Source organism: Macrotis lagotis, chromosome 1 (genome assembly GCF_037893015.1).
Source record: "Macrotis lagotis isolate mMagLag1 chromosome 1, bilby.v1.9.chrom.fasta, whole genome shotgun sequence".
In the NCBI taxonomy this organism is placed as follows: domain Eukaryota; kingdom Metazoa; phylum Chordata; class Mammalia; order Peramelemorphia; family Peramelidae; genus Macrotis; species Macrotis lagotis.
The window spans coordinates 872,604,588-872,632,549 of record NC_133658.1 but is presented as its reverse complement, the minus strand read 5'-3'; the positions used below and the strand labels follow the sequence as shown (position 1 = coordinate 872,632,549).

The 27,962-nt window shown below is 38.2% G+C and overlaps 1 protein-coding gene and 1 pseudogene across 2 annotated transcripts; one reads left to right on the top strand and one right to left on the bottom strand.

Moving 5' to 3' along the window:
- Nucleotides 1-224, bottom strand: part of LOC141508294 (U2 small nuclear ribonucleoprotein B'' pseudogene) — a 40,070-nt pseudogene extending 39,846 nt beyond the window's left edge.
- On the top strand, nucleotides 152-27,366 carry OTUD3 (OTU deubiquitinase 3). 2 transcript variants are annotated; one of them, XR_012474568.1, is made up of 9 exons: nucleotides 152-434; nucleotides 5,763-5,911; nucleotides 7,314-7,426; nucleotides 9,174-9,296; nucleotides 10,733-10,864; nucleotides 11,414-11,510; nucleotides 12,384-12,589; nucleotides 15,401-17,662; nucleotides 18,726-27,366. XR_012474568.1 is itself a non-coding variant. In XM_074218250.1 (8 exons), exons 1-8 carry the CDS (start codon nucleotides 223-225, stop codon nucleotides 15,575-15,577), a joined length of 1,209 nt encoding a protein of 402 aa, XP_074074351.1. In that variant the 5' UTR covers nucleotides 152-222; the 3' UTR covers nucleotides 15,578-27,366. The 2 variants fall into 2 exon arrangements, 1 of the variants encoding a protein (XP_074074351.1); XM_074218250.1 differs by having other exon boundaries at nucleotides 15,401-27,366.
- The last annotated feature ends 596 nt before the right edge of the window (nucleotides 27,367-27,962 follow it).

Sequence of the window (27,962 nt, the reverse complement as noted above, 5' to 3'; positions counted from 1 at the left end):
GGCCTGCGGGGCCGCTCTAGCTCGCCGCGGCCTTCTCCCCGGGCCCTGCGCGCCGGGCCACGTGACAGGGGCTCCCGGACGCGGCGCAGGCGCAGAGGCCGCTCCGCCGTTGCCCGGGCGCCGCCGCCGCCGCCGCCGCCGCAGCCGCCGCCCGCTCCGCCCGGTCGGCCGTGCCCGGGGCGTCCTCTGCCCGCCGCCGGCGCCCGGGCCGAGGGCCGGGCCATGTCCCGAAAGCAGGCGGTGAAGAGCCGGCCGGGCAGCGGCCGCAAGGCCGAGGCGGATCGCAAGCGGGACGAGCGCGCGGCCCGGAGAGCCCTGGCCAAGGAGCGGCGGAACCGCACGGAGCCCGGCGCGGGCGGCGAGGAGGAGTTCGTCAGCTTCGCCAACCAGCTGCAGGCCCTGGGGCTCAAGCTGCGCGAGGTGCCGGGCGACGGGTGAGGCGGCGCGGGGCCGGGGGGCGGCGCGGGGCCGGGGGCGGCGCGGGGCCGGGGGCGGCGCGGGGCCGGGGGCGGCGCGGGGCCGGGGGCGGCGCGGGGCCGGGGGCGGCGCAGGGCCGGGGCCGGGGCCCCCCGAGCCCGGAGCGCGCCGCGATGGCCGCGGGGAAGGGGCCGCACACCGCCCCGCGTGCCCGTGCCAGCCCGTGCTGACAGCCTCAGGGTCTGCCCGGAGCTAGATGTGTGCGTGTGTGTGTGCATGCGTGTGTGCGTGTGTATATGTGTGCGTGTGTGCGTGTGTGTATGTGTGTGCATGCGCGTGTGTGTATATGTGTGCGTGTGTGTATGTGTGTGCATGCGCGTGTGCGTGTGTATATGTGTGCGTGTGTATATGTGTGTGCATGCGCGTGTGCGTGTGTGTGCGCGTGTATGTGTGCATGCGTTTGTGCGTGTGTGTATATGTGTGCATGCGTTTTTGCGTGTGTGTATGTGTGTGTATATGTATGTGCATGCGTGTGTATATGTGTGCGCGTGTGTATGTGTGCGCGTGTGTGTATGTGTGCATGCGTATATGTGTGTGCATGCGTTTGTGTGTGCATGTGTATATGTGTGCGTGCGTGTGCATGCATGTGCGCGCGCGCGTGTGTATGTGTGTGCGTGTGTGCATGCGTGTGTACGTGTGCGTATGTGTATTTGTGCGTGTATGTGTGTGTGCATATGTGTATGTGTGCCTGTGTGTATGTGTGTGCATGTGTGTGGAAGTAACGCGTACAGAAGGTAAGCAGGAGGGGTCCCCGAGGAAGGGCATGCCCCCAAAGGCTTCCTGCAGAAAGTGGGAAACCGGGGCGGGTTGTGTGAGCCAATTCGGGGAGACCGGAGGTGGAGGATCCGGCCCAGGAGCAAGGAGGAGTTTGGGAAGGGGCGTACTTTTTGGTTTGTTGTTTTTTTGCCAGGCCTCGGGGTTAAATGACTCCTCCGTCCGAGGCCACACAGTGAAGGAAGTATTAATTGTCCGGGGCGGCATTTGAACTCCGGACTCCAGGAGTGGTGCTGTATCCGCCGTGCTACCTAGCTGCCCCTGTACTTTTCAGTAAGGCTGGAAAGGTTAAGTTAGAACCGGGCTGTAAAGGGTTTAAAAGGCCACACAGGCGTCTCTGTGCCCGGTTCTAGAGAGAGCAGGGAACCATTGGAGTTGGTTGAGTGACTGACTGGGTTAGAAAGAAAGAGTCTGGCTGGCTGACCAAGTGAACAGGCCTTGAGGAGAGATATATGGGAGTATCCTTTCTGGGGCCCCGAGTGCAGGGACTGATGGATTTTTGTTTTTGTGTTCACCATGATTGCCCTGGGCTTTGTTGTTGTTGTTTTTGTCCAAAACTTGTGATTTCATTAGGAAACTCCCACGACTTTTAGATTCAGGCTTGTTGTGCACCTTAACCCCATACATTTTGGGTTTTTTTAAAGGTTTTTGCAAGGCAATGAATGGGGTTAAGTGGCTCGCCCAAGGCCACACAGCTAGGTAATTATTAAGTGTCTGAGTTCAGATTTGAACTCAGGTCCTCCTGACTCCAGGGTCGGTGCTCTATCCACCGAGCCACCTAGCTGCCCCAGCCCCATACATTTTGAAGGAATCTTAGGGCCATCCAAGTCAACCTGTTCACTTTACAGATGGGGAAATTGAGACCCAGAGAGGTTAAGTAACTTGCAAAAGATTATAAATATATATTATAAATGTCAGAGGTGTCATTATAAAATTATAAATGTCAGAGGTGGCTTCAAATACAGCTACATTGACTCAAAATTCAGCACTTTGCCCTATAATGGGCTAAAACATTTAGATGATTTGTCTGGTCACATCAATATATGCCACAGGTGGGGATTTGAACCTGTCAATTTTCCTAACTCCCAAGATCTGTTCTTTGAGCCTCTGCTTATTAAATTGGACCAGTAGAGTGAGGTGAACTTCAGGAAACACAGATAAGGTTAATAAGGGTGGACTAAAGATTTGAGTTAGAAAGGATGGGGCAGTGGTAAGAGCGAGGGCTGATGGAAGGACTCTGAATGATTTGTAAGGCTAGAGCACTAGGATTGCCTTATTGAGGAAGAAGCCCACTTTAGGAAAGAGAAGGGTAGTCTGAGGTAATATGCCTGGGGGAAAAGGAACCCTAGGTGCACCTAATTCTTCGGAGGCATAGTCGTGGCTTTCTTTATTGGGTGGTTCATGATGTCTTATAGATGGGAAAACGGATGCCTACAGAAGTATTATTACTGCTAACACACTCACAAAAATTAAGTATCAGAGCCAGGAATTAAACTTAGGTCTGTTTTTTCTTTCTGGTCAAGGGGTTTGATCTAGTTTGTTAGGGGGAGATAGGATAGGGAATGACCATGTGGACAGTGGTTAAAGAATTGGGAACAGGGCACCTAGAAGATGGGGTGCAGTAAGAGCCAAAGCAATAGAAAAAATGTCAACACAAGGGCTCATGTGATGGGCAGATCAGGGATGTTGGATGGGGTTAGCAGGAAACTGGGCAAACCTCTGAAAGACAAGGAAAACCATCAGAGGAGGGGTATGGATGCATAGTATGTCCCTTGAGAAGGTAGGATGAGGAAGGAACAGGAAAGATCTTGGCAGAGCCTTTTTCCTAGGAGTGCAAGAAGGAAGAGAAGAAAATTCAGTGGGAAGAAAGGGGCTGTGTTCATATTGGTGTCTGGCTTCTAAGACTTTCAGTGATGTAGCTTTAATTCTTTCTTCTCAGCCTCCTCCTATCTCACGGTCCAGCTAGACTGGGCTCTTCCCCAAGAAAGACCCCCTTCCTCCTTCCTGGTCTTCATAGGCAAAAGAGGATGAGAGAATGGAAGCTGAATAGCCTGCTTTTCCTCAACCAGAGCACCATCTCTTCAATGAGGCCTTTCCAGATTTTCTCTCCCAACCTTCTAGCCCCTTTTAATTGCTTACTGAGCAAAACATTGTATAATATTCTGGGCATACAAAGACAGACAAAAACAAAGTACCCCCTACCTTCAAGAAACTTAGATTCTCTGCAGTAATCAGGGACAATTTTATTAAAGTACCTGTGTCAGAGAATGCCATCTATATCTTAGAGAAAGAACTGTGGAGTTTAAACAAAGTCCAAAGTCTATTACCTTCAATTTTTTTTAAAAAAAGGGTCTTATGTATTACAAAATTTTGCTATCTCTAATATTTTATTTTCTCCTCAAGGATATGATTTCTCAACACATTCAATTTCGATCAGTGTATAGAATGGAAATAATGTAAAGATAATCAGACTGCCTTCTGTGGGGGTGGGGGTGGGAGAAAAAGTGTAAAACTCAAAACCTTACAAAAATGATAGAAACTACTGTTGTGTATAATTGGAAAACAAAATTTTTTAAAAGAAAAAAATGAAAAAAGCTTTTTCAGCATCAAAAAACAACAAAAAAAGACACTTCAATTCTGTTGAGTTATAGAACTCATGGTTGTCCTGTGGGCTCTGCCAGTGGTTGCCTTAGCGTCATTAATAGGTTCCATCACCATATGAGTAAAGGGATTCCCTTGGGGAAGTAACAGGTGTTGACATAAATTGTTTTGTGATTTAATAACTTATTGATTTCTACTTTTGAGCACCCTCTGGCTATTACCTGAAGGAAAAAAAAATCAGACTATAGAAAAACTCACTGCTGCTTTTGAATTTTTTAGACTTTTTTGTGATTCATAAAATTGTACAACCTGGGGTTAATGTTGATATGATAGCTATGATTTCTAGTGGGCATAGATGGTAATGGGATAGGATAGTAAAAGCAGCCAGATCCCTTATTCCCCAGTTTAGAGGTTGCGTTCCTTTCTTGTTTGGATCCGAATAATATTGGAACCTTTTTGTCAGTGATAAGATTGGAAAATAGATTAATCATTCAAAAATCTGAAAGTTCAGATGGAGTACTCTAGATTTGGAAACTGGTGACCAAGCTGGGTGGTTTTCCTTTGACAAGCAAGGCTAAGTATTACTGATCCCCAGGTGATTGGTGAGGAGTCGAGGGAAAAAACACATTCCATTTCATAATAGTGTTGTTTATTCATTGAATGTACTTTTGCATAGGTTTCACCACTGTCTTCTTAGGATTCAGACTCAATGCAAGAACTTTTACCCCTCAAGCTGCTTAGCTGGACAGACTAGGTTAGAGTCTAACAAGAACTTATCTTTTGGATGCTTTATTTAAAATGAGTAATGAGATAGCTGTGTCACAGAGCCTCTAGTGAAACTTGGTTCAGAAAGAGGGCAGTGGATATGGATTGCCATGAAGACTATCTATTTCTAAGGTGATATGGGGAAATCTTAGATCCTGGGTCTGGAAGGGACTTCAAAAATTCATCTGGTCTAGGTCCCTCCCTCTGCCTTTTTAAGGTAAAGATTAAGTGTTTTTTCTGGGATTGCAGAGTGATTAAGTGGAGATGAGAACAGAGGTCCTGTGCTTCTAGTGCAGTTTTTGCTACTATGCCACATTGTTTCTCAAGTAGATACTGTTCTTCAAAGACTGAAGAACTCTGAACAACAATTACAATGGATTGTAGAGTGTAGATTGAGACATATTTTCTTCTTAAATATATTTTGAACATGACTAGTGTGGAAATACGTTTTGTTTGACTACACATATTTGTAACAGCTTTTGTTTTTTTCTTCCCTTTTCAATGGATAGGGAAGGGGGAGAGATTACTACTATTATAGTGGAAAGGTCACTGACTTTGGACCCAGTTGATCAAATTCTCCTTTCCCATTTGATAGCTTTGCAGGCAAGTACTTCCCTTCTCTGAGCATTACTTTCTTCTTCCATAAAATGCAAAGAATAATATTTGTACTTTTTACCATAAAGAATTATAAACCTTAAAGTATGAGGGAATCTATGAAGGCAGTGTGGCCATCTCTTCTCCTTGTACATATATACACCACGGCTGGATAAAGACTTGAGTCTTTCTATAAATCCACTTGTGCCGATTTTTGATAATATGTTGTAATGCAAAGAGCAGTGGGTATGTAGTAAAAAAAAGATAATACTTTGAGAACGGGGTTATGATACTTATTGCCTGTGTGACCTTGGGCAGATTATTATACCTTCTTGAGTTTCCTCTTATGTAAATTGGAAGGGATAGTACTTCTTGTCTACTTCATTCATAGGACTTGTGTGTGAGGAAAGCAGTTTGTAAATCTGTAAGCACCAAATGTCCAATGCCCTGGAGGCTTTCGTCAGATTCATTTGATAAGATTCAGTGCATTAGCTATTTTTCTTGTTTTATTCAAATGAAAATATCATTAACCAAAACTTCTTTCTTTGCAGCAATTGTCTGTTCCGAGCTCTTGGTGATCAGTTAGAGGGACATTCACGAAATCATCTCAAACACAGACAGGAGACTGTTGACTATATGATAAGACAGCGGGATGATTTTGAACCTTTTGTGGAGGATGATATTCCCTTTGAGAAACATGGTAGGTCAGAAGAATATTATATCCTCTTGGATAAATGCTTTAGAAATTGCACTTATTAGCAGCCTCCACTGGATTATCACAAAGTGATTCTTTAAAAGCAATTTTTAAAATGAATATCAGTTAAATAATATCAAGGTAATCCTTAAATGGACGCTTCCTTGTGATTTTCATTTTTTATAATCTAAAATGAGAAGAAAAAATGCAGGTCTTGTGACTTTTGTTTTTATTTAAAGCCTGTTCCAGCTTGAAAGGTAGAAAGTAAACCTTTAGATGAACAGTTAGTATTGTTCGATGAACTGCATAATATCTATTTGGAATTAGAAGGGACCTTAGAGATTGTTGAGCCTAACCCCCTTTTACAGAGACTGTTCTGTAACTGAGCCTTCAATAGGTGGTGACTTACCTAAGTCTTTATTTTGTAAAGCTGTAACAGTAGTGGAGTTCAACTCAGTTCCTTTACCACTTAATGCTGTATGGTTTGAGCTCCTTTTATTCTGAAGAGATTGCTATTATACTTACATACTTTAGGCAAAATTCTTAGGTCATTTTCTGCATGGATCAATTAAGTAATATTTAGCTAGATTATATATATTTTACAGAATGAATTACAAGCATGAAGTGCATTCTGAGTTAGTAATTTGTTGAGTTTGGTATTGGGTCCTAAGAAGAAAAGAAACTTTCAATTATTTAATTTTCTTAAGCAGGTTTATATAGATTAGGAAATGATTTTTAGGGAAAAAATATGCCTAGTAGTCTTTTGGAGACATATAGGAATGAGACTGAAATGACTGAGTGAGAATCTCTATTAGAGCAGAGGTGAAAGAATTCTGAGTTTATACCATCTATGTCAGATTAAAAGTTTAAAAGCCAGTCCTTACATATGTTGTGGAAAATTATAAGACGTTTATTAAAAATGGAATCTTTTTTAAAAGAGTGAAATTGAATCCCCCCCTGAATATTGGGGAAAATAATCCTTACTTTGAAAATTAATGTAAGAATTATTCAGTTATGATTTAAAAATTTTGCAATTAGCTTAGAAGTTAGTAAAATGAGTTTTAGAAATGACTCACTAATTCCACTTTTCTGTGGATACCACAGGGCTCAATGGTTATAAGATTTCAATCTCAGAATCTTGCTCTTCACTAGGAAACCTGTCACTATTGAGTCTGGATTCCCTAATTCTTTTTTAGAAGTTACAACCTTTTCATCTTTTCTGTAAGAAATTCAGTCAAGACATCCAAGATGGGTGAAGGTATTTCTTGTCAGAATGTACTTTATCTATAGTCCTTTATGATGAACTCTATATATTCCTCCTTTTGTATAGCAGAATAATTACTGAAGCTTTGTTTGCATTTTAAGTGTCCTCTTCCGATGCCTTCATTTTTCTCTCATTTTCATTTAGTTGCCAGTTTGGCAAAACCTGGTACTTTTGCTGGAAACGATGCAATTGTAGCCTTTGCAAGAAATCATCAAATGAATGTTGTTATTCATCAACTTAATGCTCCTTTGTGGCAGGTGAGTTACCTAGTAGAGAATTGATGATTTTGGGGTTTTGGGGGGGGCGGGGCGGGGCAAGGCAGTGGGGTTAAGTAATTTGCCCAAGGTCACACAACTAGGTAATTATTAAGTGTCTGAGGCCGGATTTGAAGTCGGGTCCTCCTGACTCCAGGGCCTGTGCTCTATCTACTGTGCCACCTAGCCACCCCCACCTAATAGAGAAATGATAAATAAATTAGCTTTAGGGCTTCTTTTAAGTGGAGGATGGGGGCTGGAGCTTTGATTCCAGTGATTTAGGAAATTCTCAGATGAGAAAATTCCCTCATCCAGTGCAGTTCAGCAGCATCCTTGTCACTTTTCAGTTTAGAGTTGCCTAAAGCAGGGGTGGCTAGGTGGCGCAGTGGATAAAGCACTGACCCTGGAGTCAGGAGTACCTGGGTTCAAATCTGGTCTCAGACACTTAATAATTACCTAGCTGTGTGGCCTTGGGAAAGCCACTTAACCCCAATGCCTTGCAAAGACCAAAACCAAAACCAAAACCTTAGAGTTGCCTAAAGCAATGAGACTTGTCCTGGGCTCTTAAATAAGTAATGTGGCCAGAAATGCACTTGGTGGCTTTTGCAGTAATGAATGTGAGTGCTATTGAGAGGTGATGCAGTGGTATATAGTCATGGGGTAGTAACATCATCAACATACACATTGTAGGAAATGAATCTTCCTTCAAGCATTTATGAAAGGCCAACTTTGGGGTGAGCAGACTTTGAGGTTTTCAAAGCCAGCAGTGTTTGAATAACAGAATGAGTTCTTTGGGAGGAAAGAGAGCCATTCCACATAATATTACAAGAGTATTTTAGAGGTGCCATTTTAAGAAGAATTTTTAGAAATGGGGATTTTCAAGGTGGCACATTCTTTTAATACAGTTTAGGGTTGGGGAACATAGAAATAATAACAGGTAACATTTATAGAATACTTGCTATGTGCCAGACACTGTGCGTCTAATATTATCTTCTTTGAGCTGTGGTTATCCCCATTTTATAGGAAACTGGAGCAAACCATAACTCGTCCAGGGTCTCACATCTGGTAAATGTCTGAGGGGACTCTAGGCCCCGTGCTCTTTCCACTGTACCACCTCTCTGTACCTCAGAATTCTAGTTCTATTTCATTTGTCATTGGGAGTAGAAGAAAAGAAAGATTATCTATACACTAAGAAAGATAGTTGATAAGGATAGCACTTCACATTTGTAATTGTCCAGTGTCTCCTGTCTTTTGGCTCCTTCTCTGCTCTTCTTTAGCAATTGCAGAACCATTCTCCTTACAGCTCCCTTAGAGGTAGCTGCTTCCAGTATTAGCTTTATTTGAAAGGTGTGGAAGCTGAAGCTCTTTAGGTTGGGGCTTGACCAGGATCACACTGCTCAGAAGCTTCAGTGTGGCAGGCATTGATTAAGTCTTTGCCATGTAATACAGTGTTAGAGACTGAGGATTTGGAAACATTTTGCTGTCTGTGGGATCTTTCCTTTTTTTCCCTTTGACCTCCATGGAGTCCATGCTTAGCAGTGTGATATCCAGGTTGGAAGATATGTATGGTATGTAATAATCAATAACTGAAAGACAGCCTGGCTTCTGCCTCAAAAGACTATATGTAACGTACAGTTCTTGTGGTCTTTCCGGGTAGTTCTGACAGGTATGTTGGGCTTTCTTCCCTCATTAAAAAGAAGCATCGATGAAGGGTTTGTTGCCACCACATCTCTTTCTGTTTTACTTTCAGATTCGTGGGACGGACAAAGCCAACGTCAGGGAGCTACACATTGCATATCGCTATGGCGAGCACTATGACAGCGTTCGGAGGATCAATGATAATTCAGAAGCACCTGCCCATCTTCAGACAGACGTGAGCATGGTCTTCCTCTCAAATTTCTTCTCCTTGTAATAGTATCCCTGTTAGGGTATCCATGGAGTACCTCATGAGGTACTTTAGCTTTAGGTCGCCACAGGGTTGGTTTGTTTTTTGTTCAGCTCAAGGAGATGGAACATCTTCCTAACAGAGTGTGTTCTGCTTCTTAGAGAAGCAATTGATACTTAAGCTAGTCTCCTTTCACTGGAATTTTCACTCTATCACTTATTCTTTTGCTTTCACCTTTGGTTTTTATATGAAGTAGCATTTTTATTGCCTTGATATCAGTATAGACTCGAGGCAGTACCTCCTTTTCTTCCTTACAAAACTAAAGTATGATGCCACTTATGAATGAATTTGATACATGAAGGGTCTTAGGGATTCAGGAGTGGATTGTTCTTTATGATAATGAAAATTGAACTTGGTATTAACTGGGAATGATAGGGACATCATTATGGAATTAGGTAGTGAGGTTAGATAAATTATGATTAGATGAACTTGATCAACTGGATATGGAAACTATATTAGATCACGACTTGTTGATTTTTGGGCAAAACTCAGGGAACCAGATGAAATATTTGTGCTAGTGGTTTTATCCTATCATCTGTCTTCAAACTATCTAAAATTGAGATAGATCTTTTCTTGTTGCAATAATTCAGTTGGGTCTAGGGCAACTAGCTAGTTGGGCAGGGTATGGAATGGTAATGGTAGTTCTTTTAGTTTTTCCTCTGATCCATGGCTGGGAGATGTGTTTGTCTCTAATGTTAAACAGTTATTATCAGTATCATGGTTTCTAGGACACTAAAGAACAACTATGGATGTTGTCTGTTTTGGTATAGTCTGGGCTGATGCTTCTCTGTATCTGAGAAAATTCAGTAAATGTCTCAGGGCATATCTGGGTGGCTCAGTGGATAGAGCATTGACTCTAGAGTCAGGAAGATCTGAGCTCAATTCAGTTTAAGACACTAGTTGTAACCTTGGCCAAATCACTTAATCTGTACCCCCTAACTGCCCCATAACATTCATTTTGTAAGATTTTGACTTCCAAATTTTTCTCCTCACTCCCTTTCATTCCCTCCCCCCCAATACATTAAGTAGGTTATACATGTTCAAGCATGTTAAACATATTTCCATTTCAGTGCAAGAGAGAAAAAACAAAAAAACATTTAAAATAGTGAAAATAAGCAAAAACATTTAATGTGGTGATTGCACTGAGATATCTCTTTGTGAGGGGAGGTGTCTCAGTATCCTTGCGTGAATGAAATGTTGACCTACTTAGTGATAGTTAAGTGGTCTTGAAATACTTTAGAATATTTTTCATCATTTTTCTTTTATGCGTTTTATTTTGTTTGAGATCAGAATATTTGCCTCTAATGAAAACAATAAAGGCAGTAATGATTATGAATTCATTCTTGACTTTAATTTTTTTTTAGTTTCAGATGCTTAATAAAGATGAAACAAATAAGAGAGAGAAGATTAAGCCAAAGGATGATGACTTTGAAGATGATTTGAAAGATGAAGTAGAAGATGCTGTACAGAAAGTTTGTAATGCAACTGGATGTTCAGTTAGTATTTACATAATAAAAAAAATACTTTGTAAGCAATATTAGAGGACATAACTCTTATTGATTATAGTTTACAGTATTTGTACAACTGAGAAAGACTTACCACTCTTTGGAGAAAAATATGCCTATTGTTTCATGAAAATCCTGATTCCTGCTGGATGATACTCCTCTTAGCGGGTTAAATCAGCTACTTATATATAATGGAATTTTTTTCAATTTTATTGAACACTGATTATTCATTTCCCTTTCATTTTGTAGCTCTTTGATATTGCTCCCATTATAAAGATAACATATGTGGATTTTTTAATTAGTGCTTGGTATTGGTGCAAATCTATTAAAAAGAAGGGAACTTTTACATTGAAAGTTGGGATAGCTCTGCCCCAGAGGTAATGCTCTGTATTGTTGAAATGAAGGAATTCCATATAATGAATGAACTATAAAAAATCTTTGACCAGGACAGTTGCCATATTCTATTAAATTGCTGCGCTAAAATTGGATAGGCACATGTAAATAGGATATTGATACATCTTTCTGTTTTTTGGGGGGTAGGATGTTAATTTAATAGTCCAGAATCTGGAAGCTGAGAATTACAATATTGAATCTGCAATACTTGCTATGGTACAGATGAACCAGGGGAAAAGAAATCGTAAGTAGATAACATTCTGCTTATAAACCTGCAAAATGAATTTGCAGTAATGGAAGTGGGTCTGTAGTCCTCTGTTCTCAAACTATAGACATAGTTTTTGTTAGGATTAGCTCCTTTAGGTAAGAGTTCTATGATTTCACAATTATGAGAGCCACTCCAATTAAAATAGAACGGAGGGACAGAGTATCTAATTATGCTATTTGGACTCTTTAGCTAGAATCTACCATGTTATTTAAATCATCAGCATCTGTCAGATGATAGCTTTTAAAATCTCTATAATTTTGAACTCTGTAGATCTTTATTGGTGCTGCAAAGTTGAAAGGTTTAATATAACCTCATCAATTATCTTGAGCCATATAGTTTTCCAGGTACTTGTATTTATCAGATTTTTGCTTAGTTTTATATACTCCATATATATATATATATATATATATATATATATATATATATATATATATATACACATATATATTATACTATATCTACCCCAAAGGGTATAGTTACTGTATCTTAGATTTTGTGACTCTGGCAATATTCTTTCTTTAGGGAGTTAAATGAAAATGAGGACATGTTCTCAAAAACTTATGTTGAATACTGAAGCACCTTAATTTGTATGAAGGCTGATCATGGGAAAGAGCATCAGGTTTTTTTTTTTGTGTGTGTGTGTTTGTGTCCATTTATCTAAAATCTTTCACCCTATTTGGGTCCTTTATTTCCTGCTGTGATCAATGAATATTTATGGCTTCCTAGCAGAATGCCTCAAGAAAGCTGGCTTCCTAAATGATAATGTGCTCTTGGGACTCAATTAGCCCTGGAGTCATTTAATGTGGCAGTTGTGTTTTTTGAACATCTTGGGTTCTTGATTTATTTCAGCACAATACCTTTCTTTGGATGAGACGGAGGAGAAACCAGAGATCTATGGCAGAGGTCAGAAACAGCGAGGCTCCATATGGGAGGAGGGCGGCAGTGGAAACAGAATCTTTGGAAATCAAGGCTTAAGTGAAAGTGGAAATGAAAACAATAAAACACAAACCAGTCCTGTTGGAGAAAACAAAACAAGTAAAAGCCAGTCCCTAAAGGTATATATGAGGGGAGTGGAAAGGGTGATGGAGACATGCTGTTCATTAAAGTTTTTGGAACTGAAGACTCGGAGTTGGAAGGAACTCCAAAGGAAGTCCATCTGCTATATTGCAACTCTTTTCAAAAAGTTTTTTTTTATTTAAGGCAATGGGGTTAAGTGTATCTTACAATTTTTTAACTGAACAGGTATCTTCATCTACAGCAGAAGTGCCAAATTCAGGGACTACTCTGGATTAAATGTAATTGAGAAGTCTTTAACAAAATAAAAATACAATACAATATAGATAATATTAATTTGTGCTTTTCTAAATCATTGTATGAACATAGGGATCCTAATCTATTTACGTTTGACACCACTGATCTACAGTATCCTTGACAATTGGTTATTAGCCTCTACTGGAACATTTTTAATGGAGGAGAATGCACTAAGACACTTTTGGACAGTTCTGGTTGTGAGGAAGTTTCTCCTAAGGTTAATCTGAAATCTTTTCTTCCATCCTTTGTTCTAATTATTCCCTCTGGAGCTACATGGAATAATACAGGAGTAATAATTCCTCTTTTATGTGACAACATACTAAGCATTTGAAAAGAGTTATGTTTTCTCAATCCTGTTTCTGGACTAAATATGAAATTTTATACAATCATAGTATCATATATTGTACCAAATTTATAAATACTCAAATTTAGTTTAAAAAAAAAAAAGAAAGCTCTTGTGATCCAAAGTAGCACAAGATGAGATCACAGATAGAGACTTTCCTTGTCATTAGTTTGGTGGAATGGAACTTGTCTTATAACATTTTATATTTGGAGTGATAAATGAGAAAAAAATGAATGAGAAATTAAGTGCTTACTGTGTTCAGTATACTGAGTTTTGTGGTAGGTTAATCTGTTTGGCCTGGATTTTGATTAGGGGTGTGTGTGGAGGGGGTTGGGAGCTTGAGGGATATATGTGTGGGGTGTGTTTTCACTCAAAATACTAATGAAATTATTTGGCACTAAGTTCCAGATGATACTATAGAATCTGTATTATTAATATTTTGGTTAAAAATATTGACAGTGATGTAATGGTAATTCTGTGTCCTTTTCCACTTTCTTTTGTGTGCTTAAAAAGTTTTGTTACCCCTTTTAATATAATCATCAGTATGTAATTTTGTTAACTTTGTTGTGTTTTTAAAATTTTTTTATTTATTATAATATTTTCTATCTTTTTATACTTTTTACACTTTTGTTATATTGATATGTCATAAATTCAGCCTTTCTTTAGTTGTTGGATGTAAGGGTTTCTAGTTTTTTTGCTATTAGAAAAAAACAACAAAAATGTTTTTGTACAGAAAATACTTTTGTACAAAAAAATATATATTTTTTGAAACTTCTCCCTCCTCTTTTAATAGCATCCTTAGGATATAATCCCAATAATATGATTGCTGGGTCAAAAGATATAGTCAGTTTTATAACTCTTGCTGAATATGATGGCCTCATCTGCAGGTTTAATTTTCATCTTAAGTCAGCTCTTAGAGCTTATACATCTTGATCTTTTTGTTCTTTCAAACTCGCATCCTTCATTTCCAAATAAATAGCAGATTTCAAACAGGACGATTTGTAGGTATCTCAAATTCAACATGTTCATAAGCAGAACTTAGTTTTCCTCTCCAAAAACATACTTCTAAATTTTTCTATTCCACAAAGGACCCCAAATTTCTAGATACCCATGTTTCTAAGTATCCTTAGATCCCTTCTTCTCCCTCTGCCCACACAGCCAGCCAGTTAAGTCATGTCAGTTCTGCTTCTACAATCTTTGTTCCCTTTTCCTCTCATAAACCCACTACTTTAATCCAGACCCTCAATCTTTCTTCCCTGAACTATTATAGGAGTTTCCCTGCCTCAAGTCCCTCCTTTCTCCAATCTATCTTCCACACGGCTCTCAAGTCAGTGATCCTAAAACATAGGTCTGGCCACACCATTCCCCCATCCCAGTTTACTCCAGTGGCATCATCCCTTTAGACTCAAATACAGATCCGTCAAGCCCTTAACAAACTGCCTTTTAGCTTTTCCTCCTCATGAACTCTTATGTTCTAGCATTCTTTCTATACCCAATACTCCTTCATCTCCTTTCCTTACCTCTTTACTTCCACTTCTATAATTCCTTGTTTTCCTTCACTGCTTAACTTAAGTGTGACTTTCTTTATAGCCATATTGCCCCTCCCCCTTATCCACACCCCCTCCAATTATTAGTACCATGGTATTTAATTGTACATATCTGTTTCCTAACAGACTTATTCTTTGATAAAAATGTAGGCTCCTTGAGGACCTGGGATGGTTTCTTTTTGTTTTTGTGTCTTTCCTGCCAAGTAGAGTAGCTGGTACATAATGGGTCTTAACGTTCAACAGATTGCTTTCTAAAAAGCTAACACCTTTTCATATTTTAATAGTCTGCCCATTTCCACAGCTGTACCACCAACATTGAATTTTTTTGTTTTTAGCAGTTTTTAGACAATTGGGTATGAAATTCCCTTAAAATTGTTTTAATTTGCATTTTCCAGGTTTTAGATTATTTGGGATTTATAAAATATTATTCTTGGAATATTGGCTTATAAAGGGAAAACTAGACAATGGAAAAATGAAAGTTATTTTATTTTCTTATATTTCAACTGGGTAGATAATCAGAGGTTATTTCTTTTACTTTTGAATGTTTTCTGAGTTCTTGCAGAAAAGAGCTAAAATGTTTGTGCACTCACACATGTTCATCCTTGTAGGTAGCAGCAGGATGCATCAAATGTGTTTGCACTGATATGGATAGTTTTCTCTTTCAGGTAACAAATAAACAAAAGAGAGAGCAGCAGCGCCTGGAAAAGAAGAAACGCCAGGAGGAACGACACCGTCAGAAAGCACAGGAGAACAGAAGTAACACCACTGACAACAATCGCAGCGAGGCAGATGCTAGTGCACAGGTCACCTTGGTGAAGACCTTTGCTGCCCTCAACATCTGACTGGTCTTGGGGTCTTTTAAAACAATAAGCTGATGGAAAATGGATTGCTGAATAGGAAATAGACTAAGCTATCTGATAGGGCCATCATTTTTTTAAAAAAAGAAAGGAAAAAGCTTACAAAACATATACAGAAATAATAGTTGTCCCTAGCTCTTTTTAATTTAGTATTTCATTAGTCATATGTTCTTTTTTGTTGTTGTTTTGACCACATGTGCAGTAAAAAATCACTTTCTGTAAAACTCAAGAACTTAGGAATGGTTAATTAGCTCAGTGGAACTTTTAAGTGTGGCTCTGCTCTTCCTGACAATGAGTTCAGTGGTTGTGGACTCTTTCCTTAATATTTGGGTTGAGTTTTTCTGTGTTGTTCATAAATTAATTCAAGTTTGTAGTTTCAAATTTAGAATAACAAGCCTTTTTTCTTTCCATTGTTTTTATGCAGACATTAATATACAGGGTAGTTTGCAAATGATCTCCAACTCAGGAACAAGTTTAGATTTATTTTATTTTCTTCTGATCCTAATTGCATAGACAGAAATTCAGAAACTGTTTTTCCAAAGCTGTATAATATAGAGGCAGATGGGGCCTATAGTCAGGGTGAAAAATCAAATAATTTAGATTTCTCCTCCTCCTGGATTTTAATATTGAGTTTCAACCTGGACCAGGTGCTTTTCATGTCTAGTTGTACTCAAGCCATATGCTAGCTAATGCTTCTGACTGTTAAAGAGGGAAGAAAGAAAAAGCAGAATTGTTGATTTCTTGGTAACCATTTCTTTGAAATGGAAAAGATTGCCTTATTGTTTACAAGACATTTCTGAAACTTTGGACATGACTGGAACAGGGTTTTCTTCTCTTTCATAGTAAGGAAGGAGAGGTCAAGCAATCCCTGACCTGATGTCTGAGAAGAACCTGCCTACCACAGGATTCTTTATGTGAAGAACAGTTTTTTATAAAGGGAGAACCATACATGTTAGGAAGAATGAGTTTTGTTTTTATTTTTTCTCAAGTTGACATTTCAAACATCTTAGATCCCCCCCCCCCCCATTTTAGATTTGGAAAACTGCTATAAAGATGTCAAGGGAACCTAACTGTGTTGGTCCATAAATTAAAATTTCTTTAGTGTCATGGAAATCAAATTCCTTGTAATAATGAACTTATTTCTCATTCTTGGGATTTTGATTAAAAAAAAGCTCACTTCACTTGTTATGAATCACAGGTCAGAACAATTATCTCAGCTAAGATCCTTAAACTATAAGTCTGATTCTGAAATAGCGTTGCAAGACTTGAGCAATTTGAGCATGCTTTTTCAGGATTCTTAGCTTATGTGAAGGAATACTTTCTTATCTGGGAATGTCTGTATGGTGTCTAACCTTCAAATTTTGACTGGTTTTGTGAAAATAGTACTTGATGAATCATAAGTTATATTATGAGATGATTTCCCATTAAAAAAATTTATTCCTGTTGTAAAGATTCCCAGAAGGGAGACCTGTAAAAGAAATATTTGAATTGTGTAGATATTGTTGTCTGGGCTGGCCCTGGATTCATGGAATTCTCTTTTTTAGCAGCTGCATTTATGCTTTCTTTGGTTTAAGTGATGTGTTTTGAATTTTTTTGGTCTCCATTTTGATGACCTTTTGATTGGAACATTAACATTTTCTTGAGATTGTTCCCAAGACTTTGTGGTTTGGGATTGTTCCAGAGTACAGATTGTAATATTTATCAGATTTCTTAAACAGCTAGGTGGAGACAGACCACTCATATGGTCAATAGTTTTTTCCTTCTGCATATTGTAGAATCCCTTGAGTTGAGATAGTGTTTGTTATTTAAGCAAAAGATTCCTTTTGTCTTTGAGAGCTACCTTTGAGAGTTTCTCAAAGCTTTTATAAGCCTAATTTAGGATTGGTTACTCTGTTGGTGTTCATCTCTGGGCACATTCCTAATTGGGACCATGCTTTTTCTCAATGAGCTATCTTTCTGTTCTGTTGGGTTTGTGCTCCTACATGACAGCTGACAGAGGAGAGTGGGCCCCATCAGAAAGAACAAGAAGAGTGATGTGACTGTGAAATTCAGCAGAATTTTTAATCAGAGGTAACTGAAGGGACCTACTGAAGGAAATGTTGGAGGAAACTACCTCTTTGCTTCATTGGTCACTGTTAGTGGTCAAGAGGAGCATATTTTTCTCTTAGGAATTGGGAGCCACTATAAAGAATAAAAGACATTTATTTTGTCATATCTTGTTCTTTCTAGAATTGGATAATTTATAATCTATAACATTTCTGGATTAAATTACAGTGGCTCTTTATCAATTAGCTGCTTCAGTTTTTTGTTTTATTGTTTTCTCTTACTTTTTCATTTGTGAATTGGAACGGTTTAAAATGCTAATTTTTAGGAACTGAGGATATGGATTTTTATCTTAGTAGGTATCTTTTTTTTAGGGCTTTTTTTTTTTTTGCAAGGCAAATGGGGTTAAGTGGCTTGCCCAAGGCCACACAGCTAGGTAATTATTAAGTGTCTGAGACCGGATTTGAACCCAGGTACTCCTGACTCCAAGGCCGGTGCTTTATCTACTACGCTACCTAGCTGCCCCAGTAGGTATCTTTTAGCTTAAGATTTAATTTAAAAATTTATTGTCTCAATTTCCCATAAAGCAGGATAAATGGAATCCATGTATGTACCTTGATAGGGCCTTGATATTAATATGTAGCTGCAATTTGGAAAGCTTTGTATTTTTAATATCTGATAAGACCATTTATTGGTGACTGCTAGCCTAGTGAGGGGTCACCCATTTGGATTATGATTAGGCATTAAATCTTTCTTTAGCTTTCATATCATTGGGAAATATTTAGTGTTAAATGGAAGTGTCCCTGAATGCTTTTAAGTGCAGAGAAAAGAAGGGAGCATTCAAAAACTCTGTGGTAGTTTAACTAGTAGCACTACACTTATAAGAGTTTTAAAATAATTTTTCTCTTTAGGGAGGGAGGGAAAAATAAACAGTCTCATTGGTGGCTGACAAACCAGAGAGAAATGTATGGGTCAGACCCTTTTTATTTATCACCCTTAGAAGTCGCCTGAATGAATTGTGGAGTTAGATTTTCTATGTGTGTATACATAAGCATAATACTCTTTTGACAAACTGAATCTATGCTTTCAGGTATGATCTCTGGGTGAGGAAGTTGTGGCAAAAAGAAAACTCTTTACCGCTAGTTGAGGACCATCTAGAGTTTCTTCCATAAGCACAGAAAACATTTCCATAGCTCTCTTGGCATCAAGGGTTTGTACTCTGTGACCTCTCCTGTGGAGCAGCTAGACCTGGGCTCAGGAGAAGCCGGAATGTAGGTAATTTCTAATGCTCTGCTAATGCTACTCTAGGGAAGCCTTTGCCTGTGAAAATGCAATTGAAAAGGGGAAAACTTTTCTTGAACCTTCTGTGAATGAGTTTAATGAGCTGTGTTGCTGTCTTACATTCAGCAAACCCTGATTGTAAATATGCCCTAACATCTCCTTTCAACTTATGTGATAGATCTTCATTCCAGTGCTACAATTTTTCTAGCTTTGGGGAACCTCCATAGGCCTTGCCTGGGTTTTATTGGGTCAGCAGTAGTGATCTCAGTTCACCATTCCTGAAATGCTAAATTCGAATGAAATTTTTGATCATTTTTCAAACAAGAAAAGAAATACAAACATGGATTCTGGGGCAGAAGTAACCTCAAAAAGACGTGCTTATCAGTTAGATTCTTAGAAAAACAAATAGTGCAATTCATTTATATAGGCTTAGTAGCTCCCTATTTTTTGGACTAGATGTACAGGTTTGCACATTTTGGTCTCAGGATACTATTCATTTCAAAACTTAATTTGTCTTGTTGTTGGTCTTCATTATTTCCTAGTTATGTTCATCTCAGACTTCTCAGAGCTTCATATGCTGACATGGATGATATCATTGATTAATAGACTTCACTTTTTAATGGATAATTGTCTTTCTACTAAGTTGAAAAATATACTTTTTAATTGATTATTCTAAAATTTAAATTTTGTTCTTAAGTTGTGATAATAACTTACATTTTAATGCTTTAACAAAGTATTTTTCCTCCAACAGTCCCCTGAGATTGGTAGTGCAAGGGTTATCCCCATTTTACAAATGAGGAACTTGAGATTTAGAAAAGGGAAGTGACTTGCTCATAGTCACATGGCTAATAATTGTTAGAGACAGGATTTGAACCCAGGTCTATTGACTCCCAAACCAGCACTCTTTCTATAACACCATGCTGCCTAATGCTGAAAATGATCAGAATCCCTTTAAAATCATGTTTTAATGAAAGATGTTAATTTTCTGAGAACATAATAATATTGAAAATAAGTCCAAGTACTGTTCTCTATCTCAAAATGCATATCTTGAGGATAGAGCCATATGAAAGATGTATGCCTTGTCTGTTTCCTGGATGTTTCTGTTTAGATATTTAGTGGTGTGGGTACCAATTTTTAAGTAGTCCCACAAGCATAAATTTCTATACACTAAATTTCTTTTAAGCCAGATATACCAGTGATGCAGAACCTTTCCTCTATTCCCCTTCCTTTCTCCCTATACCTCTATTATCAGACTCTCATCAAAGTTGGTAGAAGTGGAAGGTAATTTACTGCTTAATGAAACTTCTTTGTTCATGTGAAGTTAATTGGCAGATCTAATGCCACTTCTTATTAGGAAATATCCAAAACATTACTTGTATGATTTCTTTATGATAATTTGACCTTAGACATGAAAACTGAACTACTGTTTGTTCCTCTGACTGCTCCCTTTGTTAGAACTTCTGACATTGAAGTATTTGGATAAGAATCTTATGTTGTTCTGCTTATACTTCCCCTTTTTCTATGGATTGAAGGTCATCTGGTTTTCCTGGCTATCAGTCTGGTATACTTTAACAGCCGTACATTCACATAAAAGAAAGGAATGGGGTGAATTGTCATCTCAAGCCTGCCTGCCCTTGGGTCTGCAGCTGTGGCACTGGTACACCAGCAGCATGCCCTTTACGAAGGGCGTGAATATGTGTTGATGTACAAGAGGCCTTCTCTTTTTTTCAGATTGCACTACACTTGTTCTAGCTTCAGTTTGGAGATATTTAAGACCTCCATGGGGTCATGATCCATAGACTTAGCAAGTCTTGCCTTATCTATGGAAATTGATGATGAGAAATGTGTCCTAGAGTCTAATGTCTGTAGGTTATACCCCAAAGTGTTTTTTTTAATTCTGTCGATCTAAGCCTTTTTTTATTTTTGATTTACCAAAGTACTGTACTTGGCTATTTGCAGTGTTTTCAAACCAAATGTTTCTGTTTTGTGTTCTTAATTTTAAATTCTTGGTGCAATAGAAGCTGCAAAGATGTGCCACTTTATCTATGAAAATGGAGTTTTGTATTCTGATGAAATCTAGATTAAAACCAACTTTAAAGTTGTTTTACCAATGTGTGACCATATTTTTGTGAGTGAATGAGACTGAGAATGGTTGGTGTATGATAGTTGTCAGTCTTGGTTTTCTTTTCTTTTTTAAAAATGCATTTAAATCACCTACACTTCTCAGTATGTCACTTCCCCACTATCATCCAAAGTCATTCCCTATAACAAATAAAAAGAAAAGCAAAAACAGTACAGCAGAATCAACCAGTGTATGGAAAAACTATATGGCTTATATGTACCTTTTGTACTACGTCATCTCTGAAAAGAATAGGGCCAAAATATTTGAGTCTGTATTCACCAAGTCAACTCATATGTGAAAAATGAGTGCATATGCCAAACTACTTTTGGGGTTCAACTCTACATCCATTTGAGTAATGAATTTGAAACAACTTTTAACCTGTGCTGAAATTAGTACCTGGTATTCAAATGATCTTCTGTCCTCTCTCCAAGTAATCCTTAAATTACTCCAAGAACTTGCCAGTAAGTGTATGTATGTATATCTATATCTATATAGATATCTATATCTATATCTATCTATCCCCTCATATGGTCAAGAACACAGAGTTTCTTATGAATGTATCACTTCTAGGTCTGAGGTATTGCTTGCCCTGGGTGAGTAATTTATGTTCTGCCAAAGATTAGTTCAGATGGAAAAAAAAGATGGAATGCTTATCTCTCTTTTTCTTTCTAAGCTACTAATGGTAACCTTGGGAAAAAATAGTTGAAAATTTGAGTGTGAGATTGTCATTTCATAAAGCAATATAACCAGCACCCCTAGCCTTTTTTCACTCCTAATAAAGTCAGTTACATAGTAAATTCTGATATAAATGGAAACAATTTTTATATTTTGAGGAATCTTTGGTAACTTGGGTGTGGTTATTTCTTCCACTGATGCAGATCATGACTTCTTCAGTATCTTTTTATCTTCTTCAGTATCTTTTTATCTTGTGCTATTCTATCACATATTAACTTTAAATCATCCATAAAGGGTTTACTGAATGTATAGGTCTTCTTGTTCTCTTAAAATTTTTTGGAATTAATGTACTGTTTTACATGTCAATATATGGTTTCATTCTTGTTATTGTGAACATCCTTAACCTTCTTTTCTGGTCATGCATATATCTTTTTATATGTCTTCTTACACATAAATAATCATTAGTAATATGCTAGTTGCTTAATAACCAACCAGTCTTTCCATGGCATTTTGGGCTGTCATTTTAATTCTTTTGAGATCATAGTGTTCCATGATACATATATGTGTGTGTGTGTGTGTATTTACACACACACACACACACACACACACACACACACACACAAATGTATAGCTATATATATATTATCAATGAAAGTCGGTGGAAAAAAGTAATCTTAATGTCACAGAGAAGGGCTTTTAGTACCAGCAAGTAGTTTAGGATCGTTGAAAGCACAGCATAAGTTCCCAGATATTATTGAATCTTATGTCATCCTTTCAGAATACAACTTACTGTGCATCTGTAACACCTATCTAAGATCCATACATTGAAGGAGTAATTCGATGCATTGCCTGTCAAGCTATGTCACAGTTTGGACAATTTGTTTTTTATTCAGTGTTTTGGTTTTTGATTAAATTGACCTCTTTATCAGGCTTGAATTAATTAAAATACAGTGTAATCTGAAAATAGTTTTTGGATTAAAATCTCCATCAATTGGGAATCATTTTATTTGAATTTTATGCAGATCCATGATACTGATGGATATATATTTTTCTGGTTAATATCTTTTGTAGCTTTAGCTCTTTCAGGAAGGTTGTCTTGCAGAAGGTCCACAAGGAGAGGAGGAAGGAATCTTTCCCATCAATGAGATGCTGGAGATGCTCCTGTTTGATAATGATATTATTCATTAAACCTCGAAACATTACAGGGCCATAGAATGAATCCCATAATTATCCAGACATTGCTAGAAAAGAGCACACCTTCAGAGTTGTCGGGAGACCTTGGAGAACATACCATTCACAGCCTTCATTTTCCATATGAGGAAGCTGAGTGCCAGGGAGATTAAGTTGTTTGCTCAAGGTTGTAAAGATGCTGTGACATTTAAACCCAGGAATTGCCTCTCCAGAGCCAGCACTTTTCCACTGCTCCCTTGAGAGGTCAGCTTAACATTAGTCAGGAAAACCTCATTGCTTGTAAAATTCTTAATCATTAGATTTCAACATGGATTTGGATGACCAGGCCATTAAGTTATTACATCAGTTTCCCATATTTGGAATAGAGACTGCAGATGGACAATGAGTTGGGCCTAGAACTGAATAGAAGGGCAAACGCTGATGGTGGTTTGCATGTGGGATAAGAACTTTAGAAATGATAATACAAAGACCCATCTTTCTCCTAGTGATATCACTAATCTCTCTAAGGAGTCAGATTTGGAAGGCACAGGATAAGACAAACATTTCTAGCCTATGTTCATTGATGATTTAAAGGTGTGGCATAAGGATTGATATCAGCAAAGGAAGTGGGCCAGTCATGTAGCAAAAGCAAAACATGACATGGCTGGAGCATTACTTTGGTACTCAAAAGATTTAAAACAAGGGAGGTCTCTTACATGTTAGGTGAGCCTCTGAAGAGGCAGAACACAGGAAGAGAGGCATGGATGGATTGTGCTCTGGCTGTCATGCTTAGAATGTTTTTCTGACTAAATCCCTAGCCTTATTCAAGACCCAGTTTAACTGCTACCTTCTGCTAGAGGCCTTTCCCTTCTGATGTAACATGGATTTTTTTTGTCTACTCTTTATGTATCCTGTATATAATATATACTGGTTATATAGATGTTTTTTCCTTCCTTAGATGTCAACTCTGAAAGACTTATTTTTGTCAGTTTTTTTGGTAGACACAGTTAACTTGACATGGTAGCACACATAGTAAATGCTTTATAAAAATTCGTTGATTGGTAGCAACAGTGACAAGAAATTCCATTTTGATGATCACAGATCCATTCATTATTTTAGAATATGTATAAACTTTAGCATTGCTGCTACAGCGAGGTGTATCTTGTTCATCATTGCATCTTCCACAGCACTGGGGCAAGAGGCATCTTTCAGTTCACAGCATCAATGAAAATGAGTCACCTACTTTCAACTTGGAGACCACCAGTTAATGGGAACAATTGCCTCCCACAGCATTTAGACAGCTCTCATTGCTTGAAGGGCTTTAATTACTCCTTACCTCAAATTGATATCTTACTTTCCACAATTCCTTCATCCCTTGTTGCTTTTTAAATATTTTGAAGTCAATTAAAACAAAGTAGTCCTTCCATTCAGCCCTTAAAATTCTTAGATGGCCATCTTTTCCTCACTGTTTTATTTTATCCGTCATTCCAAGTTCTTTCAGTTAATTCTTCTTTACAGGTTCCCCACCCTCAGGGTTTTCTGCCCTGCCTATAGTCCAGCTTTTCAGTGACTTTACTGAAATATATCTAGATATCTCCTTTGTCCTAGATACTGCCTACTGAGAATGGTAAACTTTTTGGACTGTCATATCCTAAAGTTCATAGGACCAGAGAAATAAACATGGAAGGGAACTTGGAGGTCTTTGGTCCTCTCTTTTCATTTGACAGATAAGGAAAGAGTGAGAGAAAGGAGAGGTACAAAGGAAATTTGGGGAGGATGTGCAGAAAAAAATACGTCAGGATGGAAAGGTAGTTCAAAATTAATTCAGCCATACCTCCCTCATCCTGGCCTTGTGAAGCTGATTTTTCACTCCCAGGTATAGAGAAATTTGTCTCTATTGCATGTCATTTTTTTTTTTTTTTGTTAAGGCAGTGGGGTTAAGCGGCTTGCCCAAGGCCACACAGGTAATTATTAAGTGTCTGAGGTTGGATTTGAACTCAGGTACTCCTGACTCCAGGGCCGGTGCTCTATCCACTGTTCCACCTAGCTTCCCCCTACATGTCATTCTTTCAACCTGTTCATATCTTTCAGATTTTTAATTCAGTCAACCAACTCCTATCTTCAGATTGATTCAATAAGTATTAAGTACTATTTTGGGCAAGACACTGAGTTAGGGTCTGGAAGGGAAGAGTGGGGGATGATTACAAAGACAAGAGGATAAGTCTCCATCCTTATGGAGCTTGCATTCTGCTGTGGGTAAGCAGCTAGGATCATAAGTTTACAGTGGTAAGGAACCTTAGAGGTCATCTCGTCCAACTCCCTCATATTTAGATGAAGATATTAAAGAGCACTGTGTCCAAGGTCATATGACTGTTGAATGGCAGAACTAGAATTTGAATGTAGGTCTGATTCTCAATCCAGTGCTCTTCTCAGGGTGCCATAGTGCCTTTCATGTAGACATAAGGAGTTACAAGACACAAAAGATATGCATAATAAAAAAATAATGAGTGGGGAGTGGGAAACAGGAAAAAGTTTAGGACTTTTAAAGTCTCATGATGGATGGAAGGGAGTTTGTTGCTTTAAGAGGCATAAGACAGGAGAGAATCCAGGCCTGGAGAGCAACCCATACAGAGACTCAGGAAGAAAATGGAGAGTTTGGAGAAACTGAGTAGGCCAGTTGGAATGGAATATAGTTTTTTTTGAATGATCTGGAAAGGTGAGTTATCCTTAGAAACAGAGTGATTTTTGTCAAAAAAAAGTATTGAATAGAACAGGACAGGGGACACATTGTTGGACTGTCAGTCTACTAGAGATTTGTGCAATTATTAGTAGATGCCTGATAAATACTTTTTCATCTGGATTTAATGTGAAAAGTTAAAAAAATGCAAGGCAATCTGTAATGGGTGTCATTAAGGAGTTCAAATACAGGAATCAGAAGAATGAGGCTTAGGTGCTTAGTAGATTACTAGTTATACTTGTCAAAAGAAATAGAAGACACATCCTGCACTTGGCAGGATAAGTATGCAATATTCAGATGGGTTAATAAGACTTGAATATAATGGAAAGAACCCAAAAGGAATCCTAAGCCAATAATCTGCTAGTGTTCATTTTTAAATTTATTTTTGTTTGTTTTGTAAGGTAATGGGGTTAAATGACTTGCTCAGTATCATACATCTAGGTAATTATTAAGTGTTTGAGGCTGGATTTGAACTCATGTCCTCTTGGCTCCAGGGCCAATGCTCCATCCATTGCATCACCTAACTGCCCCTGCTTATCCCTTTCTAAACATTAACTCTAGATCTCTTTCACTGTCTGCCTTCATACTTGCTCAAGTGTTGAATGTTCTTGGAGGGAACCAAATAGCTATTAACTGGGTCCACTACAGATTCATTTTCCATACTTAACTGGTCTTTTACTACTTCATGGCATTCCTTTTACTCTTCCCTGATTGATTCTTACTGTACTTTCTCCTTACCAAAAACAGTTGTTTCAAATGCCTTTTCTTCTTAAACCACCCGTGGCAGCGTCTCCCCTTTCCCTCTTAGCAAGAATATACTACATTGAGGTTGACCAATGTCTGACATCATACTGGATGTACTGTAATAGATTCAAAATAGATATGTAACTTGAATATTCAAACTCCTACAAGCTCATACCACACCCACAAAAAAAAGATCAGACAAATTTCACAGCTATGCTAGGGGTAGTTTAATAACCAAGCAAAGGTTAGAGATGTTTGCAAAAGGTAAAATACTTGGAATTGAATATCTTTAATGCAGTTAGGATAAGAAGTGTTTGAATGCACTGATAAGGGCTTCCTATCCAATATAGATGGACAACTAACAAGGATATGAACAAACAATCTTGAAAAAAATTGCAAAAAATTAGCAGGCATATGAAATGATGCCCCAGATAATTGTTATTAAAAAATGCAAATCTTTTACCCTCAGATCCAGCAAACTGACTTAGATAGAAATAGTGTATTAATGCATAACCAGGGACTCTGTGAATTGATTCAATCATACTGGAAAACAATTTGAAATATATGAAGAAAATGACAAAAAGAACCCTTTAGGGGTGGCTAGGTGGTACAGTGGATAGAGCACTGGCCAGGAGTGTCTGAGTTCAAATCTGACCTCAGACACTTAGTAATTACCCAGCTGTGTGACCTTGGGCAAGCCACTTAACCTCATTGCAAAAGCCTAAAAAAACCAAAACAACAAAGAACCCCTTTAACTTAGAGAAACTATTGCCAAATATCTACTCCCAAGAAGGTCAGTGACAAAAAAGGGCCCCATGTACACCAAAATATTTACACTAGTACTTTTTATAGTAGAAAAGAACAGGAAACAAAGTTGGTATTCATCAGTTGGGGAATGGCTAAGCAAATAGATACATATGAATACATTGTAAAAATACAATATAAATGCTAAGAAACACAGAAAAACTTAAACATGAACTGATGCAAAAAGAAGTAAGCAAAAGCAGGAAAACATGTAATGACTGTAGTCATGTAAATGGAAAGAACAATTACCATAAAGCAATTGAGATAGGAAAAGCAGTACCCCAATCCCTATTTTGGTAGAGCAGGGGTACTTTTGATTTGGAAAATTGTGTCATAATGTTAGACTTTTTGTATATGTTAACCAGTTCTATTGAACTGTTTTTGTTCTTGTTTTTTTCACCAGTAGTTTTTATCATTAATTGTCTTTTTTTCCATTTCGTATCTTTGACCTTGGTATTTTACATTGTTCTGTTTTTTTAGGTTTTTGCAAGGTAAATGGGGTTAAGTGACTTGCCCAAGGCCACACAGCTAGATAATGATGAAGTCTGAGGTTGGATTTGAACTCAGGGACTTGACTCCAGGACCAGTGCTCTATCCACTGTGCCACCTAGCCGTTTCCAAACATAAAGCAAATTTATTTATTTGTTTATTTTTTAAGCACAAACTTTTTTTGTAAGTTTTTTTGGTTTTTTTTTTTTTTGCAAGGCAATGGGGTTAAGTGGCTTGCCCAAGGCCACACAGCTAGGTAATTATTAAGTGACTGAGGTCAGATTTGAACTCAGGTCCTCCTGACT